At 50.7% G+C, this 21286-nt stretch overlaps 2 protein-coding genes across 4 annotated transcripts in view; one reads left to right on the top strand and one right to left on the bottom strand.

The window, feature by feature from the left end:
- Window positions 1–367, bottom strand: part of NAPB (NSF attachment protein beta) — a 37556-nt gene extending 37189 nt beyond the window's left edge. For all 3 annotated transcript variants that reach the window (XM_007457678.1, XM_007457679.1, XM_007457680.1), the window contains exon 1: window positions 270–367. In XM_007457678.1, the coding sequence (XP_007457740.1) occupies window positions 270–367 (98 nt within the window). The remainder of the gene's footprint in view (window positions 1–269) is intronic.
- A 13990-nt stretch (window positions 368–14357) lies between these two features.
- Window positions 14358–17602, top strand: CSTL1 (cystatin like 1). The gene is given in 4 exon segments (XM_007457677.1): window positions 14358–14573; window positions 16752–16862; window positions 17517–17537; window positions 17540–17602. Coding segments are annotated over 4 exon segments (411 nt in total).
- Window positions 17603–21286: the final 3684 nt, after the last annotated feature.

Genomic DNA, 21286 nt, shown 5'->3' with positions numbered 1-21286 from the left:
GGGTGCGTGGGGAGGGCTCCGTGGGTTCCAGGGGATCCCTGGAGGGCAGGTGGGGGACTCCGGGGGTCCTAGGAGGTCCCTGGAACGTAGAGGGGGGCCCAGGGGCGTTCTGGGGATTCCAGGGGGCGCCGAGGGGCCCTAGAGGAATCTCTGGAGGGCGTGTGAGGGTTGAGGGCCCCTGGGGCGTTCTGGGGGCCCCCAAGGAAAGTGGGGGGCCGCCGGCCAGGGACGGAGACCCCCGCTCAGGGCACGCGCGGTCCGGCGCTCACCCAAAGAGCCCTCGGAGAAAGGAGTGGGAGGCCTTGACTCGCTTCTCGGCCTCCGCCATCAGTTGCACCGCCTCTCGCTCCTTCCCCGCGTTGTCCATGTCGCCAGCCGAGACCGCCGCCACAACCTCCTCTACGAGGCGGACGCGCCTCCCGCGCCTCTCGCAGCAGCGGGCCGCGCAGCCTGTCGGGAGTTGCAGTCAAGGCCGCGCCCGGGCCGTCCTCTCGCAGCTGCGGGGCGCGGAGGCGCAGCGTGCAACCTGTCGGGAGTTGTAGTCCAGGCCGCACTCTGCGGCGGAAGCGAGCGAGGCGTCCACTACCATACCCAGAAGACCGCAGAGCCCGCGGGCGTCGGGGGCCTCGAGGCGGGGGTCCTGACCCTCTGTAGGGCCCTCTGCGAAGGGGAACGTTAATCTTTTAAGGATGTGGGGAACGGAAAAGAGCCCGTGGCTTCCAGAGAAGACCGCCTCAAACTCAAGCATTACGTTGGATCAGGAGTCTCTGCCCAGCACGACCGTGGCCGGGGGATGGACGGGGACGCGGGGACAACGGGGTGGATTAGGACACGGCGGGTGGCAGGCTGGAAAGCTTCACTGCACGCGAATTCCGCGAACGTGATGTAAGGCGGCCAGGGACGCAGCTGCAATAACCTTGCGATGCCCCGCCCACCCACCCTCCAGCTCCAGCAGGAGGAGGAACCAAGTTTATCTTCAGAGCAAGGCATTTAAGAGGGAAACGGTTGCCCCAATATAAATTCAGAGTTGGGGCTTCCCTGGTGGCGCAGTGGTTAAGAATCTTCCAGCCAATGCAGGGGATACGTGGTTCAAGCCCTGGTCTGGGAAGATCCCACATGCTGTGGAGCATCTAAACCTGTGTACCACAACTACTGAGCCTGTGCTCTCGAGCCCGCGAGCCACAACTACTGGAGCCTCCGCGCCTAGAGCCCATGCTCTGCAACAAGAGAAGCCACCGCAATGAGAAGTCCGTGCACCACAAGGAAGAGTATCCCCCACTAGCCGCAACTAGAGAAAGCCCTCACGCAGCAAAGAAGACCCAACGCAGCCAAAAATAAATAAATAAATTTATTAAAAAAAAAAATTCAGAGTTGTTTTTCAGTCTCCGCATATTGTAACTTTCTGTCGGTCCTCCTCCTTGGTTAAAGAAGACTTGCATATATGGGATATGTGCATAATCCTCTGTTTTTATTGACTGAATTCTTTTCAATGGATGTGAGCCATTGAGCTCTCTTATTCTTTACATAATACTGGCCATAGTGTGGAGTGGGTCTCCTGGGACACAGTTCTGCCTGCCAGGAACTTATAATCTCTTAGGAGAAGTATCCATAGATAGACGCTACCCTGTGCCAATGATTTCCAGGCCTGTCCTGGAAGGACAGGGGGAGTTACTTTTTAATGCAAAGTCTAGGCCATTTACATTTGGTAATGCTAAAGCAGAGGTGGTGAAGCAAATATGAAAATCGCTGCCAAATGAGAACTTGTGACAATTTCAAACTATTAATAAATACGCTGTGGGCACTGGCACACAAAATACATCTAAGCAAATGAAGCCTGAACTGAGAGAGCAAGGTAAGAAGGGTGAAACTCCTAAAAAGAAAGGTCACTAAAGCTTATGTCACAGAGTCCCTACAGTGCAGCCACTCTAGAGACGGAAGGAAGCCTCAGATCCTCAGGCAGAGTTTATTAACTTTTACTACATGCGATATTCTAACTTCAAAAAGCTAATCTGGAGCAGAATTGGTGAAGAAGGAAGCAGGAAACTAGAGGAAGTAAATGCAGGAGTAAAGAGAAAAACTGCAAAAAGTGGACACAAGCAGTCGAGGAGCAGAGCAGTCTGTAGGGATTTGGTGGAGGGTCCAACTCTAAAACTCCAAGTGCAGTGTGAGTGTGTTGATTAAAGCAGTTCCCAAAGGATGTTCAAGAAATACTGATCCCTGAGCTCCTCGCTCTTTGTATTGGCATCTCGTGGAGCTGGAGTCTAGGAAGTGTGCGTTTAAGGAAGAACACCACTATTCTGAAGCATGCAATTCTAGATTCTCAAATCTGTAGTCAGCGGAGAAGGAGGCGGGATGGACTGCCTTCTCTAAACCAGAACTTGCAGTGATGGGTGGCAGGGGGACATCTGGACAGTTTTGATGTTTCTGGGTATTTCGCTGAGTCTCTTCTTTCTCATGGGCACTCCCAGCCTCCCCCCAAGACCACACCCCTGTGGGAAAAAACGTCAAACCTTCATTGTTGTGTGAAGTGTGTGTTTTCTTCTCCCGGAGGCTGGGTGAGGGGAGGTAGCAGGGCAGAGGAACAGACCTCTCAGAATGAGCACTGACCAGAGGGATGGAGGAGGGATCCTCAAAGCAGGAGGGAGGAGCTGTAGTGGACCAGGGAGGGGGCGAGGCCCTGGAGTAGATCTGAAGGAGCCGTGGCCCACACCTGTGCCAGCCAGGATGGTGGCCACTTAAATTTAGATCAGATAATAGGAAATGAAATGTAAATTTCACCCCTCAGTCAGGCCACATTTCAACTGCTGAACAGCCACATGTAGCTAGTGGCTGCCATTTTATCACTGTACAGAGTTCTAGTGGACAATACTGGCCTGTGCGTACCTTGCCTTTTGGCAGCTCTGGACACTTTGAAGAAAAGAGGAAGACGGCTTCAGAGCTTCTGAGAAGATGGAGCTGGAAAAGAGGAGCTTCACCCCAAACAAGACGGAACCAGGCAGAAGCTGCAGGCCTATCTCTGTGAGCAGGTCAGGTGACGGACACACAGGAGTAGATGGAATGTCGTGTCTACCCACCCACCTTAGAGGTGGTCTGCAAAGGCAGACACAGGCCCTGTGACAGCTGCAGCTCTAGGAAAGGTGGGTCAGGACGTGACCCACGTGGGAATCTAGGTGTGGTGTCTGCATGTGCTCACAGAGGGGCTGCAGCATGGGGGTCCCGTGTGGAGCCAGCACCTGCGGGGGCAGCGGGCGCCCTTGTGGCCTGCCTCAGGGTGCCTCTGACTGCTCAGTGACCAGGCGGCAGCTGCCAGGTACAGCTCACCCAGTGTCACCCTCTGGTTCCAAAGCCAGTAGGAAACTTCTGACGGTGACTAGCACTTAATCTTCCTGTCCCTGCTGCTCCCAACTGCCAGCCCATGCAATTCTCCTGACGGCTCTCTCTGGCCTTCCAGCCTGCTCTGATTGGATGCTGCGGGAGGCAAGGGGGAGGTAATTAACCTCATGAACAGGGAAATTCACGCCCCTTTGCCTCCTGGGAGCAGCCCTCAATCAATGACTGTTAGAAGTTGGAGGATAAATACCCCTCTGGTGGGACAGCTGAGGAATGTTCTACACTCTCCCCTGAGGTGCTCAGTGGGAATGAGCCCCTGTTGCCAAAAGGAGAAGGTAGCTTGTTTGGTAACCTGCATCGGCTTCCTTCCCCGCCCTGTCCCCACACCCCTACTGGCGCTGCCTAGTGGTGTCACCTCCCCACAAACTGCTCTCACTAGAATCCTTGTCTCGAGGTCTGCTTCTGGGAGGACACCAGCCTGGACAGGGAGAGTGTGTGCTGAGGACCAGTAGGTGCGTTCCGGCCCCCATGCTCATTGCAAGTTCATCAGCCGAGCTTCTCACCTGTGGGTCACTGCAGACGCAGGGCTCTGGTTCCCACTTCCAACGTGGTATAAAACCACAACAGCCATTTGTCACTGTCATCCCCCGTGGTCGAGGCACTGCCTGGGATGCCTGGTGTCTCATTCGGGGTCTCTCAGTGAGGGTGTAGCTGGAGCTGGGGTTGACTCTTCCCACTCTCCTGGTGCCGGGGGTGGGAAGACTCATGTGGCCCCTCACAGGCTCTCTCTGGACTCACATGGCGGCCAAAGAGCCAAAGGTGCTGGGGGCCGGCACCCAGGCAGCAGCCCCATCACCTTTAACCTAGTCTCCAAAGTTTCCAGGCATCAGTTCCGTTTCCCGGAAGGAAATCACTCAACTGTGTTCAAGGGGAGGGTCTCAAAGGCTTTGCAGACATGTTAAAACCTCCACAGTTAGGTTTCAGGGAGCCAGTCCCCACCCTGGTCCACTCTGGTTGTGCTGACAAAGCTGGGAAGCAGGAGCCACCAAGCTGGGAGCCACCCTTGCCTCCAAGGGCCCTGGAGCCCTGAGAGGCTCTGCCCCGTTTTCAGCTGCCTCCTCCAAGGACATCTCGGCCTCGCTTCCATCTGCAGCATGAGTGGCTCAGAGGCAGCCAGTCAAAGCCAGGCCCCATCCACTGCTCCCCTTTAGAAAGAGGGAAAAAGGAAGTCATTCCAGAAGGCCCTTCATCCAAAAGCATCAAAGTAACGAATTCAGGACAAGGAATATTCTCCATTCTTGTTGATGAGGTTGGGCTTCTGTACTTTTTGCAGCATTAAGGATAGAATTTAATTACTTTATTTCCAGTGGTTTTTTTTCATTTTCCTCAAGGACTTGCAAAACGCAAGAGCAATTGAATGGGGAGCTTCAGAGGAATCATTGGATCTGTGTTTTTTATTACAATTGTTTTAACTTTTCAAAACAACATTTGGGTATGGGTATGTTTGAGACATTTCACACCATGTCAGAATTTCTAGAAATATTCCCAAAGGCAGCTTTGTTAATATTATTTAACATTTCCTTAAGAAATTATTTTATAAAATTTAGAACAAAGAATTAGAAAAGATAAAATTAATTTAATGCACAATATCTGTTATAGGAAACAGAAAATCTTAAGTCAAAATAAATACTCATGAAAAAATAGTGTTGTTGTTAATGTTATTCTTCTAATTAATCTATATGAAACTCTAAAACGTGTTTTGAAATTAACTTGATGCATTTAAATATGGCAAATAGGCATAAAAACAAAGATGACACAACTTTTATTCATATGATATGTTCAAAGACCTCTCTTTTCTCTCGGCTTAATATAATTCTTTTCAAAGTTATGGTTCTGAGCTACAGGCACAATGGCTTAAAGGGAAAAAATAGTTTATTTCCTGGACTGTTCTGATATCCTTTCACATTATTTTTTTAATGGAATTTGTTTATTTTAATATTTATTTATTTATTTATTTATTTGGCTGCACTGAGTCTTAGTTCCCTGACCAGGGATTGAACCCGTGACCCCTGCGTTGGGAGTGCAGTCTTAACCACTGGACCACCAGGGAAGTCCCTCCTTTCACATTATTATTTAATGCTACAATAAGGGAAATTTTAGGAAAAAAATTTTCACCCATATTTCTACCTACCCAAGACTTTCTTTTTCACAAATATGTTTTCCTATCAAATCTTTATCTTTTACACTGCTATATTTAAAATGGATGACCAACAAGGACCTACCATATAGCACAGGGACCTCTGTTCGATATTATGTAACAACCTAAATGGGAAAATATATAACTAAGTCACTTTGCTGTACACCTGAAACTATCACGACATTATTACTCAAATATAATTTAATATGAGTTAAAAAATAAAATAAAATAAAATAAAAATTTAAAATCTTTATCTTTTAAACCTACAAATGTGCAGGAATTATTAAGGTGTATATTTGTATTTTGTTTAGGAAAGAAACATTTTCTACATTGCTACAAGTCTTTGTAATTGATTGCTCATGGGTAATAGTTCACTGCACTGAATTTAACATATCCGTTCCCCATTGTGGCATATTTGGGTTTTGTCACATTTGGCTATTACCAAAACGCTGAGGGCCGTCCCAAAATACAAGAAGGGTTTTCCCAGCAGTGGTCACATGGACTCAGCTTCTCTAGGGTGTGTTTCCGCCCGCTCTTCGCACTCTGCCCCTCTGTACTGGTGACATCGGGAAACACTGGTGATGTTTGTTGTCCACGGATTCTGTGCCTGCAACTGTGCCTATTCCCTAACATTTATTTGTAACCAAAATCAACACCCAGGGCACTTTTGCGGTCATTTGCAGACGTGTGCAGAGCAGGAGATATTGGCGTGCTCGATGCACACGAGGACGAGTCCACACACTGGTCGCATGTTGTAAATGACTGTCCTTCTCGTAGTCTATTTAGTGCCACATATTCCACATTTTGTACTTTCTGTTGGCGATTTCGCTATTTAAACTGGCCCCGAGCATGGTGCTGAAGTGCTATTTAGCGTCCTCAGGGGAGAAGGCGGGCCATGCCCTCCAGAGGAAACACGTCTGTTGGATAAGCTTCGTTCAGGCATGAGTTACAGGGCTGTTGGCTGTGAGTCCCTGTTAATGAGTCAACGAGATGTGAAATAAAACAGTATATTTCATATACAAGATGGTGACATACTGATGGGTGACCAGATACTCACGGGAAGCAAACCTATGTTACCCTGGGATGGCGATGGTTCAGCCTTTGTTAATTTAGGGTTTGTGCTGACTTTACAGAACGGAACTACCTCGAATGATGAGAATCGACTACATTAGGAGGGCATCTGGTAAAGACAACGAAATGAAGTCAGATCATGGAATCTCTCTTTCCCACTCCTTAAAAGAAATGGATAAAGTAAAAATCTAGCAACTGTTCCTGAGAATTAAGACAGAGAAATCTCCCTGTGTCAGGTCACGTTGCCCCCAGCTCCACTCACCACCCATCTGTGAGGTGTCTGTCCTGTGGTGCTGACCTGTACGGACTCCATCAATGGGGCCCTGACCTCTGACCTCCTGTTGTGTCTGGCCAGAAAGGTGCCCAGCCTGTGGTAGAGGGCAGAAGATAAGGGACATCCCCTGACCAGGTGGCCAGCTGAGGCTTCCCTCAACCCGTAGCAAATGATGGCCCTATGCCCTGGGCTCCCTTGCCCCTGCAGCATTGAGGATAACCACATAAATAAGCCCTCCTATTGCTAGTGTATCCTATTTACTGCTGGGACCCTGACAGACACACTCCCCAGCTCATTGTCTGAAGACAGTATAACCTTGAAACCCAGACCAGAAAAGGTCAGTGTGAGAAAGGACAATTTTAGACCAGTCTCACTAAGGAACATGAACACAAAAATTTTAAACAAACATTAGCAAACACACCATGCCAAAAAATCTTGATGGTTATGGACATAAATGTGAAATGCTAAACTTTAAAACTTTAAGAAGTTTTAAGTGAAAATACAGGAAAGAAGCTTTATGACCTTGATTTCCTAAATAGGCATCAAAACTGCAAACCATAAGAGAAAAAATCGATACATTCACTCCCTTAAGTTTAAAGATTTATTTTCACCAACTTTGACTCCAATGAAAAGACAAAACCACAACCCAGAAAAAGATATTTGCAGCACATTTGCCCTCAGATAATTATTATTAAGGGTAAAGAAATTCTACAAATCAATGGAAGATCAACAACCAAATAGAAAACATGGGCAAAGGACTCGAAGGACTGAAGGTTACAGCAAAGTCTGGGCCCTCTTCAGACTTTGCTGCTCATTGCCTCAGGAGGACAGTAGTTTGTTCCTAGAAAACCAGAAAGACAGCAGGGAAGTAGCCAGAGGCCTGAGGGGCCTGGGTGCCTTTTCTTTGCTTTCAGGATGGGGCCTGATGGCTGTTTAAATGGAGTAGCCTGCTTAGGAACTGGTAAACCAACATTGCAGTATTATGGACACCGTCTGCAGAAAAGCAATGTGACAAAGGACAACGGCGTGTGACAAACCCGCCACCCTCGGTCCCCAGGTAGAAGTCCCATGGAGACAGAATGCCAGCCCCTGTGACATTCTGAGTCCCATGGTTTCTCAGGTGTCCTAGTCTGGAAAAAGCAAACGTCCGCTGGGCCTTTGGAGGTGGTGCCAGCTCCAAGCCATCTGGAGCTCCGCCTCGTCATGGCTGGCTTTCTGCTGCTGGCCTGCTCCCCGGGACCAGCAGGCCTCTCCAGCCAGGATCAGCCACGTCCTTCTGCTGCAGCCCAGGGATCAGGGCTGCCGCTGGCGGCTGGCAGTGTCCCCTGCAGCCTCCGCCGGGAGCACGCGCGGCAGCCACCCCTCCATCCCAGGGCTGCTCCTTGCTGGGCTCTCTTTGAAGGGTTTCTGGTGGCAGGGTGAGCCTCAAATAGATTGGCATCCTGCCTGGGTTACATCCAGGTCAGCATCCAGGCCAGATCAGGACTATTTAGGGGAAAAGGAGGAGCTTATCAAACACAAACACAAACAAAACAAAACAAAAAGACGGTGGAGAGAAGAACCCAGAGGAAGACAGCCTGCTGTTTGCAAAGGCTCATTTGTTCCCGCAGATAGAGAAGAGGCTTGGGAGCAGACGCAGGTCCCTAAGAGAGCAGGACACTGTGGCCCATGTCCCACGCCCAGGCCGGCAGTGGCAGAGGGATGGAGGGAGGGAATGGCCAGAAGCCCAGGGCCAGTCCACCTGCCTCACCTCCTCCTTCTTATTAAAACAGCTGAAGCCCTGCCCCAGGCACCATGCTGGCACTTCTGTACCTTTTATCATTTAACTTTCACAGTAAGCTTCCTATGACACCGATTTTACAGGCCCGGAAAGAGACTCAGGAGGTAAAGCAATGGCCAAGCCACAGTGGCGAGGCTGTCCCACCTTGGCCCCTGCTGGGCAGCACCCCCCTTCACAGCAGCCCAGGACACCCAGTGAGACCAGACTGACCACTGACCAGCCCGGATGTCTGGACCCAGCCTGGCTGGGCAGAGGATGCTCTACCTGGCTACCTGTCCTGGAGCATGCCAGGCACCCTAGGGCATGGGTTCCCACCTGCTACATGACCCCCAGTTCCCCCCCCCCGACTTTGGGGAGCAATGGCACCCCACTTCAGATGTCTAGTCAGAGCGTAACATGACGAACAGAGGTTTTGACCAGGGTGATCTGTGCAGGCCCTGAGAATTTCATGGGACGAGGGCAGCAGGGGTGGGGGACACAGCAATGACCGAGGTAGGACCAGGGAGTGGGTTAAAAGCCACAGCCAGGAAATTCCTGTCTCCAGACCCCAGCCTCACAAGCAGAGCCTTTCTGCTGAGTGCTAAGGCAGTTTCATTTCCTGCTTATTTCCCCCTGGGAGCAGCTGATAAAGAAATCCCAAGCCTGGTTGGCAACAGCAAAACCAGGAAGTTGTGCAGCTCACAGAGGGGCCCCCCTTGGATCCCTGCTACCTGACCCACACACAACCAGCCAAGGGCTCATCTGAGATGAATCCCATCCTCTTGCCACCGTGACTGGTGCAGCCATGGCTCTGCTACCAGGTTCAGCCTGTGAGTCAGGAGGTCAGGTTTGTTGGACTCTGGGGAAAGATGCTTCCTCTTTCTTAAGAACCAACTATTGTCTTCCTCTGAGTGGCGTGGCAGCAGACGAGAAGGTAGCCTGGGTCCAGGCAGTTGGAAGGGGCCAAGGGGCAGACCTCACTCTTCTCATCCTTGCCCCCACAAGGCTGTGCAGGGGCAGCCCTTTTCCACTCAGTGGCCCGGGTACCAGTCAGGAAAAGGGGTGGTGGCAGGAGGGGGACTCCAGTCCGAGTGTCTGTTCCACAGGAAGCTCTGTGCTTATTCCTGCACACCCTTCATCCATCTATCCATCCACCTGTCCACCCACTCACTCATCCATTCATCCATCCATCCATTCATCCATCCATCCCTCCATCCACCCAACTGTCCATCCATCCTTCTATCCATCCATCTGTCCATTCATCCACCTGTCCACTTACTCATTCATGCATTTGTCCATGCATCTGTTCATCCATCCATCTGTCCTTCCATCCACCTCTCCACCCACTGACTCATCCATCCATCCAAACTGCTCTTTTGAGGTATAATTGACATACAATGAACTCACATATTTAAACTCACACTTTGATGAGCTTTGACATACGAATCTCCCATGAGATCATCTGTACAATCCATAAAAATGAACACATCTACCCCACAAAGATTCCTCACGTCCCTTTGCATTCCCTCCTTCCCACCCCTTGTTCCATGGACATGCACAGGCCCCATATTTGCTATGGTTCCATGCTATAACCAGGCCATATTTTCCCCTTCTTCTAGTGACAAGAACAGTGTTCCCATTTTTCACTTTTCATGAACATAACCAACGAGTGTACCCTTATTCCATGGAAATAGTCAGGCTCCCTATTTTCCTCTTACCTCTTGGCTGTAACCAAGCAACATATTTTCCTATTATTCCATGGAAATAAATACGTCCTCTCTTTTCCCCTTGTTCTGTGGACATGATTGGGCCAGATACAGAGCCAGGGCCTCTAGTTCACTTTTAGTTACTTCATGGACATAACCAAGTTCCCTATTGCGAGATAATAGAAAATATACATACTGGTGTCTGCCCCTGGTTCCTGGCACAGGGCTCCTCGAACCCCGTAACTTCCTGGGTGACGGGGGTGTCTTCTGTTCTAATGCCGTGACTCTGGGTGGCTTCTTGATGGAAGCTGGTCACCAGAAAGATCAGGCCATGATTGGAAGCTTGGGATTTTTAGCCCTACCTCTGCTTTCTTTTGAGAAGGAGGAAGGGCTGAAAATGGAGCTCGATCATGCCTACGTGATGAAGCTGCCATAAAATCCCGAAAGTCTGGACACCAAGGGCTCCACTGTCCCATGACTCCACGAAGCAATCAGGCCTCATACTCTCCCTTTCTATGGATTTTATCAGTCTCAATATTTTTCTCTTAACTTGTGGACAGAGGCCCCTATGCCCACCGTATTTCATGGACATGACAGGCCCACGGTTTCCCCTTATTTTATGGACATTAAGTTGTTGCCTTCCCTCGCAGCGTGTTCCAGCTATTTCCCCTTATTCCATGATCTTAACCAAGTCCCTGTTTCCCCTTCTACCGTGGACATGACCAAGGCCCCAGTATCCCCCTCAACTAAGGAAACAATCCATCCTCTGTATTTTCCCTCTGATTCATGGACGGAGCACTGCTGCCTGATTCATCTTGCCCCATGGATGTCATCCAGCCGCTATTCTTCCCTTTCCATGGATGGGACCAGGATGCCATTTTCCCCTTAGTCCATGATCATGCCCTGCTGCATCCTTACTCCTGGGGAGAACCGTAGCCCTGCTTTTTCCTCATTCCACAGGCATGAGCAGGACTCCTACTTTTCCCTTAGGTATAGAACTGATGGGGCATCCTATTTCCTCCCATTTCCTCCTGTTTCCTCGGATGTGTTCATTCCCCTTCTCCCTTTCCTGGGTCGTGACCAGGGCCCCTGTCCTCCCCTCGTTCCATGGATATAATCAGCCTCTGATTTTCCCCTAGTCATAGTGTGGTAGGCTAAATAACGTCCCTCCACAAGATATTCACATCCTAACCCCAGGAACCTGTGAACATAATCTTAAATGGTAAAGAAGGACTTTGCAGAAGTGCTGAAGTTCCAGATCTTGAGGTGGGCAGACGTCCTGGATTCTCCAGTCAGGCTCTGTGTGTCTCCCCTCTATCCTCATAAGAGGGAGGCAGACAGGAGCAGGGAGGCCACGTGACCACAGGGGCGGAGAGTGGTGTGATGAGGCCGCGAGCCAAGGGCGCTGGCAGCCCCCAGAAGCTGGAGGAGCCGGGCCACAGATTCTACCCTGGAGCCTCTGGGGGAGGACAGGCCCTGCCAGTACCTTGATTCTGGTCTGGTGAAAATGACTTCAGACTTCTGGCCTCCAGAACTGCAAGAGAATACATTTCTATAGTTTTTGTTGTTGTTGTTGTTTTGTTTTTTTGTGGTACGCGGGCCTCTCACTGCCGTGGCCTCTCCCGTTGCGGAGCACAGGCTCCAGACGCACAGGCCCAGCGGCCATGGCTCACGGACCCAGCCGCTCCGCGGCACGTGGGATCCTCCCAGACCGGGGCACGAACCCGCGTCCCCTGCATCGGCAGGCGGACCCCCAACCACTGCGTCACCAGGGAAGCCCAATAGTTTTAAGGCATCAAGTTGGTGGCGCTGTGTTATAGTAGGCACAGAAATGAATACACATGACCCTGTGCTCTCAATTTTCTTCTTATACCATGCGCACTTCAGTGGGTAGAAGTGTGTTACCCCCCAAATATATGGCCGTGTCCTGACCCCTAGTACCTGTGAATGGGAACTGACTTGGATACAGAGTCTTTACAGATCTAATGAAGTGAAGGATGTTAAGATGAGATTATATAAGACAGATGTTCTTCTTTTTAATATATAAAATTTATTTATTTATTTATGGCTGCATTGGGTCTTCGTTGCTGCGTGGGCTTTCTCTAGTTGTGGCAAGCGGGGGCTACTCTTCGTTGCGGTGCGTGAGCTTCTCATTGCAGTGGCTTCTCTCATTGCGGAGCACAGGCTCCAGGCGCGTGGGCTTCAGTAGTTGTGGCAGGCAGGCTCAGTCATTGTGGCTCACGGGCTCTGGAGCGCGGGCTCAGTAGTTGTGGCATGCAGGCTCGGTTGCTCCGTGGCAGGGGGGGTCTTCCCGGACCAGGGCTCAAACCTGTGTCCCCTGCATTGGCAGGCGGATTCTTAACCACTGTGTCACCAGGGAAGCCCCAAGACTGATGCTCTTATAGGAGAAAGATGAGACAGATTTGAGACCAAGGGAGGCAGGGGGAGCCATGTGAAGATGGAGGCACAGATTGGAGTGACACTGCCATGAGCCCAAGAACTCCGGGAGTGACACGACAAGGCTTCTTTTAGTTTTATTCTACAGACATAGCCAGGGTGTATATTTTCCTCTCATTCCATGGAAATCATCAGAGTCCCATTTTCTCTTATTATGCTATTAATCTACAGACTTTATCCACATTTCATCAATTGTCCCACTAATGTTCTTTTTCTGGAGCAGAACCCCCTTCAGGATCCCACCTTAATGAGTGTCTTAAAAATAGGGAGCTTTTACAGGCTTCTGGGTGCAGGTGATGGGGTTCAGGACATGCTACCCCCAAATATGGCACCTTGGCTTATGGACTGTCTTAAGCTGGAGGAGTCTGAAAAAGTGGCAGAAGCAGGAAGGTCACTCTGACCTCCCACTGGCCCTTCCTCCCTGAAGCAGGAGATAAATGTCCCAAGTGAAAGGTCCCCTTTCTGCACATGAAGTTAGAGGATGTCCTGGTAACCAGAGATGGGAAGGCAGGGCCAAGGAGGCTGCTTAAACTAACTTGCTACCCCTTCACCACTGGGCACCCTGAGCCCAACCCCTTTGTCTTGGCAACTTCACAGATTTATCGTGTCCCTATCTACAAAGTATGAAAGCTCCCTGTTCTGGTCACTTCTCTGGGTCTTCATTCTCTTGTGAAGTCTCCCATGTACATGTCAAAGCCAGTAAAGTTTGTATACTTGTCTCCTGTTCATCTGTCTTCTGTCAGTTTAATTCTTAGGCTCAGCCAGAGACCCAAAGAGGGGAGAGGACATTTCCCTTCCCTATATGGGCAACACCTAACCTGCAGAAGTCTGCAGGATTAATCTCTGAATAAGGCCCACAGCTCATTCCTCCCTCACAGAGAGGCTGGGGTTACCTCACAAAGCTCCGCTGGGGTCACACCAAATGGTAAGAGCTAGCGCTGGGGTGCAGGCACAGTGGGATCCAGCAGGCTGAACTCTGTAGCTAGTGGGTGGCAGAGATCCAGTGTCGAGAGCAAGTACGGAATAGTGGATGGCCGGGCTGGACGGCTGGAACCCACTGTAGGTACTGTGGAATGTATCCTGTTCAGTGTCCCTGATTCCTTGCATCCCAGATCAAATATTACCTTCTCCATGGCCTTCCCCGAGTCCCACAAATGGCCCTTCTCTGTCTGATACACCAGCTCTTCTTGCCTCTGGGGTCTGTTCTGGGGGCTTTTGTCCTCACTGGGTGTGAAGGTAACGAGAGGGTCTTGCCAGCCTTGGTGGGTGTTTAGAAATCACACTTGCCTCAAACACTGAAGAACCCAAGGGGCAAGAAAGGTGAACGAGCTGACGGCAGGTTGGGCAGCCGCGCGGGAAGACTTCCCTGGCGGGTCCTCCAGTCGAGTCATGGGCAGGACCTGAAGGAAGGGATTGGGGCCTCAGTCTCTGTTTTATGGCAGGCGGACATCTCCTGAGGAAGCCTGCATGGGTGACGGCTGTGGGGAGAGAGGGTGAGTGGACGAGGCTGGCACCTTTCTAACTGGAAGGCCCGGTGGAGAGGAGGCTTCTGAGGACACAGAGATGGGAGCTGGACCCTGGGGGAACCTTCTGCTGCTGCTGGTGGCCCTGGCCCTGGTGGTCAGGCTGGGTCAATTGCAACAGTGGAGCGGCTTCCAGGAGTCCACGAGCCCGAAGAACGAGAACTCCACCGTCGCCTTCCTCTTGGAGACGTACAACAACAACAGCGATGACTCCCACCTGTTCCGCGTGGACCAGCTGCTCCGAAGCCAGGTGCAGGTGAGAGCGGGTGAGCAGGGCCTCGTGGGCACAGGTGTGCCTCCCAGAGTGGACCAGGGGGCGCCTTCCTGGGAGCAGGGTCATTCAGACCCAGAGCCACCTGAGCACCGAGGTTACTCTCATTTGAACGGAAATGTCCCCGAGCTCCTCAGCTGCTCTTCCGAGGGAAGAATTGCTTTCATTTAGAAATTTGCCAGAAGGACAGCAAATGAGGATGGTCTCGTCTCCTTTATTATTCCTCTCGTTTGGCAAAACTTAAGTGTTCTCTGTAGGTTCCCCTCAGCAATAGTTTTTCCATGTCCAGGGTTGTAAAATCTGTCTGGATGTCCTTCAGGAAGCTGGAATGACACAGAGGACCTCTAGCAGGGTCCTAAAGGAAACTGGAGGTACACGTCATCTCTCATTTTGTTTTACATATAAAGTTTCTCTGAAATACATCAATTGAAGGATAATAGAGGAAAGAAAAGTTGTTAAAAAAACACTTTTGTTGGTCCAACCTGCCCTCAAGCTTAGATAGTAAACTATATGAGTTAGGGAAGAGGCAATAATGCATCTTCATTCAATTAACTGGATTTGGAAAAAACACTGAGTAGGAGAATAGGGTTCTGGCTAGAGAGAGGGATGGCAGGAACACAGAAACCAGCCAGGGTGGGGCAGGGCAGGCGGGAAGTGCTAGTGTGACACTAAGGGGCCTCACAGGGTGTGGACAGCAGCCTGTCTGCCTGAGTCACACACTCTTGCTGCAAGATGGCTGCTCGCGGCGCCAAGGACATTGAGGTGACATGGCCACAAGGTGGCGGCCATCCACCAAATTCTGCCCAGGTTGGCATTTTCTCCCCCATCAGTCTTTGGGGTGAAGCTGGAACCCAAGGAGGCCAGTCATGTGGAGTTGGTCCGTTGTCACTAGCAGTTAACTGAAATCATTGTTTATAAGCAAACTTTTGATGTCGTGCAGCTGGATTAGTGGACAGAGCGGGTGCACCCCTGGGTAGCTGGGTGACGATCACCTGCTGCCACGTGATTGTGTCCATCTGTACCTCACAGAGGGCAGGGAGGGGATGAGGTGGCCGTCTCTGTTGGGCTCCTGGTCCCCCTTCTGGGTTTGACACCCAGCTCCTCCTAATCGTGGAGTCTCGGTCAAGCACCATCCATACTCTCCAGGCCTCAGTTTCCTGACCTGCAATGTGGGCAGAATAAGAGAGAAGCGGCACCTGTGAAAACATGTGTATCATCATGATTATTCTAATTATTATTTAACTAACGAGCCTAACAATGAATAAGAAAACACTGTGCACTCTGAAATGTTAGTTAAATTTGCCACCAGTGTTTTAATTTCTTCACACATGCGGGGTGTGCTGAGGGTCAGTGTGAAATCTTTGGCACCAGCCCTGCAAGCTGGATACAGCCGTCCTTCAGTGGAGAGCCAGAAGCCCTGCATCCTGAGGTCCTTCCAGTGGCTGCCGGGACCAGGGCGGTGGTCCTGCCCCAGGCCCCCTCCCCTGCTGCTCTGCCCTGAGGTTTTCTGGGGGGCTGTCCTCCGGGGGCCACCCCAGAGAGTGCCCAGCCTTCTCACTGGTTTGACCACTGACTTTGGGACAAGGCAGTGGGGAGGGAGGAAGAGGACAGAGGCAGAGCCCAGGGAACCGATGAGGCTCCATCCATGCATTCTGAGGACCGTTGTGCAGACTAGCGGGGTACGATGGGGCTGCAGCCAAGTTGCCTCCCTGGTCCCAAGGATGCGAGGGAGACAGGTGAGAAGCCACCTGTGGCTGCAGCAGTGGAACTGGTGCAGAGCAGGGACCGGGCTCCGCACATGCTGGGTGCTGACCGGGGACCACTGGGCATCCTCCAGCCAGGAGGGGAGGAGGGAATGGAGACAGAGGCTCCTGGGACTTCACTCTCCAACCCAGCTCCTCCTGGGGAGCATCAGCAATGCTTGGAGTCAAAACTAACAGCCCTTTGGGACTTCCCTGGTGGTAGGTAGGTAAGACTCTGTGCTCCCAATGCAGGGGTCCCAGGTTCGATCCTTGGTCAGGGAACTAAATTCCGGGTGCATGCCGCAACGGAGTCCACATGACACAACTAAAGATCCCATGTGCCACAACTAAGACCTGGTGCAGCCAAAATAAATATTTCAAAAACAAACAAACAAATCTAATAGGCTTTGCTTCTTGGTAGCTGACGACAGGCGTGGAGTACCTAGTCACCGTGAAAATTAGCCGGACCAAGTGCAAGAGGAACAGCACGAACAACTCCTGGTGCCCCATTCAGAGCAAGAAGCTGCAGAAGGTGTGTGCTGGCAGCTGTCTGAGAAGGCGCTCCGGTCAAGGGGGGAATAAACGTTTTACAAGGAAACATGGACAGGATGTCGGAAGCTCTGGCAGCCGTGTGGCTGGGACAGAGCAAGGACGCAGCCCCAGGGCTGCCTGATGCCACCGGTGGTGCCTGGGGCCGGGAGAGGGGGAAGGGAAGCCATCTGACTGGGTGTCTCACCACCCTGCACTGGCACAGCCCTGGCCCCAGGCCTCCCGGCTGCTGGACGCCTCACCCACCTGGCACACTCCCCGGCCCTTAGGTGGAAGCGGCTTTACCTTCCTCGGGGATTGTTCTGTCTGGGCTGCACCGCTGGGTCCCTGTGGGTTGTTCAGTCACCTCCTTGCCTTCCAACCTATGTCCTCCTTCTGGTCCCTCCTGGCAGCACCTCCTGCAAGCTGGCGGGTGCAGGAGGACTGGGCGGGGGGCCCCAGGGTGACATTCCTGTGCCGGCTTGGCTGACCCTCTCACCCCCAGCATGTGCCAGTGAGTAGATCTGGCCTTGCCCACGTGTCAGCCCAGCTCCAGACTCCCCAGGCAGGGGCTGGTGGTGGAGGCAGGAATTTTTGTTGCCTTCAAAAAAAATATTTCCCTGAAAGCTGATTTTCCGTTTTCTTTCTCCTTCCACAGAGTTTCATTTGTGATTTTCTGGTATATATACTGTGCCCTGGATGAACCATTACCAGCTGTGGAACAACTCCTGTCTGGATGCCTAGGTGCATATGTGCAAAGGTCCTTGATGAAACGTTGGACGGTCGTGCTGTGTGCTTTGCATTGTAGAATCTGAAAGGCCCTTGAATCCCTCATCAGGATCTCGGTACACGCTCACACGTGCATGCACACTCACAGCCACCCAAATCTCACACGTGTGCACTCACACAATCATGCCCATAGTCAATGGTCTTTAGGCGGCTGATGTGGTTTGAGCAGAAGGTTGTTAATCCTTTGGGGGAAGCTCATCACTTGGTTTCTGCCTCCAGGCTACATCTCTGAGGCTTTTCACGAGTCAGGCACATCCTGACTCTGGCCTGAGCTTGGAGAGCCCAGTTTCTGTCCCACGCACGTACAACTCTGTGACTGACACCTGTCTTTGTGAGTGTGTCAAGGGTCCCCACGCCCACCCTCTGGCTCAGGAATTCACTGGGAGGATTCCCAGGACCTGGCAGGTGCACAGTCGTACTCAGGGCTGTGAATTTTACAGTGAAGGATACAGGACCAAATCAGCCAAGGGAAGAGGCTCGTGGGGAGAAGTTCCCGAAACCAGGCACAGGATTCCAGGGTCCCCTCCGGGGGCAGCCACACAGGACATGCCTCATTCCTCCAGGAATTAGATAAAGTGTGTGCCGGGGGGAAACTCCCCAGGGACTCAGTGCCCCAGGATTTCACTGGAGCTGCTCACATAGGCAGCCTCTGCCCAGCATGTACCAAAATTTCAGATTTCTGGAAAGAAAGCAGGTGCTCAGCATAAATCCCATTGTTTGTATAAACATTGTAGACCTAGCGAGGCCCTCTTATTACTTAGGGAAAGTTTTATATCGGGAATGGTTTACCGTCCTAGTTCCCAGACTCCAGCCAAGGCCAACTTTGCAAGCAGGCCTTTCCAAGGACCCTGTGTCTTGGGCTGGCCGTGGGATGGTCTTCCTGACAGAGTTCTCGAGCCGCCGCTCACGGGCTCACTGCTGGTGGAGTGAGGCCCACGGTGTCTTCCGTCATGTGACTCACAGTCAAGCAGAGAAGGTGTGCCCTGGACCACACACAGGGAGTGGCTGTGGGCTGAGATATGTCCCCAGACCAGCTGGTCTCCTCCCCAGGGAGCAGTCCCACCATCAGTCACAATGGCAACTCAAGGGAGTGTTCTCGGAGGGGGAAGAGTAAACACACAAACCAGAAACTCACATTTGCCAGAGGGGCCTGAGGCAGAGCGGAGGGTGGAGGTGAAGGGTTAAAGGTGGTAACATTCTTGTGCAAAAAAAAGAGGGAAGCTGGAGGCATCTGGTTTTGCAAATCTGACGTCACTGGGGGCTGCCTGGGGGCCTGGTGCTGCCTGCTGCCCTCACTACCTTACTTGACAGCCCTATAAAATGGCAGCTTATCCTCACATCACAGGCCAGGAGCCTCCAAAGGAAACTCTGTCCAGATCCTAACATCCCAGCCGAGGCTGGCCTATTGGCTGAACTTCTAGAAATGGAATGTAAAGGAAGGTAAACTTTCTCTCAAACTGGTAGAATACTGACACCAGTACACCAAATTATATATACATAATGTAATATCTAGGCAACCACTAAAAAGGCTATGCAGAGATACGCTCAAAAACAGTACAGATACGTGCAAGGGGAATTCTTAAAAAAGTGTTCAAGAAACTCACAGGAAGAATAAAGAAAACACAAATAAAAAGCAGAGGGCTTCCCTCGTGGTGCAGTGGTTGAGAGTCCGTCTGCCGATGCAGGGGACACGGGTTCGTGCCCCGGTCCGGGAAGATCCCACATGCCACTGAGTGGCCGGGCCTGTGAGCCGTGGCCGCTGAGCCTGCGTGTCCGAAGCCTGTGCTCCGCAACGGGAGAGGCCACAACAGTGAGAGGCCCGCGTACCGCAAAAAAAAAAAAAAAAAAGAACAGAGAACAATTAGTAAAGTAGACGTAAGCCCTGACATGTTAATAATGTCATGCATGGTATGTACAAACCACATGTAAATTGTCTAAACAAGCCAATTAAAAGACAGATAATGATAGAGTGGATTAAAAAAGTGACCCAACTGTATGCTGTCTACAAGAAACTTACTTTAAATATAACGATACAGGTAGCTTGGAAGTAAAATTGTGAAGGTTATATTATGCGAACATTAATTGAAAGCAGGAGAGCCTATATTAATATCAGATGAAGTTGATCTCAGGGCAAAGACTACCACCAGGGATAGAGAGGAACATTACGATACATCTAACTCTGGAAAAGTTTGGCAGTTTCTTTAAAAAAAAAAATCTTAAAATATACTTTAGCGTACAAGTCAGCAATTGCATTCCTGGGCATTTAACCTAGAGAAATGAAAACTTAGGTCCACACATGAACCTTACAGGCTTGTACGTAGAAGATTCATTTGTAATAGCCCCAAACTTGAAAACAACTAACACACCTACAATGGGTAAACAGTTAACCGTGGTACTGAGGATGCCATGCAACGCCACTAAGCAATTAAAAGGCACACACTACTGATGCATGAAACAACTTGGATAGATCCCAAGGGCATTGTGACCAGTCTCCAAAGGGCACACACTGTATGATCCTATTTACACAACATGTTTGAATTGTCACAGTAATAAAGATGGAGAAGTGAGTGGTTGCTGGGAGTCTGAGATGGTGAAGGAAAGGTGTGACTACAGAGGGGATAGTGCAGAATGTCTTCGTGGTGGTGGCCACACAGATCAACACATATGACAAAATGACACATGTACACACTGTACGGTGTCAGTTTCCTTCTTGTGATATTTTTCTGTAATTACAAAAGATGTAATCATGGCGGGAAGCTAGATGAAGCACAAGAGCCCGCTCTGTACGCTTTGTAACTTCCTGTGAATCTACATTTCAAAATAAAAAGTTTCAAAAACCCACTGGGCTGAGAAATCCAAAATCAATGAGCACAAATGTCCTACCTTTCTTTATTCTCCCCTCCAACCCTCACCTCCAGACATAGTAACCAAAGTGCCGGAAGAGAGCTGCATGGCTGATTAATATTAAATTATACTGCTGGTGCCCGTATTCTTACGAATCACTGTTTGTTTGAATATCTGCTTTGTGTTAGGCATTGTGTTAAGCAACTTACAAGCATTATCATCATTAATCTTTGAAACGCTTCCAAGAAGTAGGTACTGTCATTCTCGTTTAAAGATGAAGAAATTGTAGGTTAGCATTTTCCCAGACAGTTGGCCGAGGGAACTCTCAGCTGAGTCCCACCTGAAATGGGGTCCTGAGGACTCTGGAACTTTCATAGGGAGAGTAGAAGTTGAAAAACATTGTTCTTTCAAAGCTCCAGCCTTCTCCAGCTGGTGGGGACAGGGATGGCCACTGTCAGCTCACGATTCACCTGTCCCTTTGGTGTTCGGCCCATGTCCTCTCACATCTCATCCTTCTGTGCACACCAGCTCCAGATTCCAACACCTGTGCCCTGTCACCTCTGGCTGTTTGCTCTGCCCTCAAGCCATCTCAGGCCAGAGGTTCCAGGGAATTAATGCCCTGCAGGAGCTGTCCTGCAGCCAGTAACTGGGGATATATGCCCCAGCTCCCTCTCTCTGCCGGTCGATGGATGCTGTGTGTGCCGGTGTGTTTTCCACAGAGTCCCTAGAATTCCCCTGCGATATTAAACCCCAAGGCTTTTGCCCGAACTCTTGTGGATGGGCTCGTCCTTTCCC

This window comes from Lipotes vexillifer, unplaced genomic scaffold (assembly GCF_000442215.2).
Source record: "Lipotes vexillifer unplaced genomic scaffold, Lipotes_vexillifer_v1.1 scaffold2532, whole genome shotgun sequence".
NCBI lineage: Eukaryota > Metazoa > Chordata > Mammalia > Artiodactyla > Lipotidae > Lipotes > Lipotes vexillifer.
Note: the sequence above shows the minus strand (reverse complement) of the source record. Positions and strands in the feature narration are given on the sequence as shown.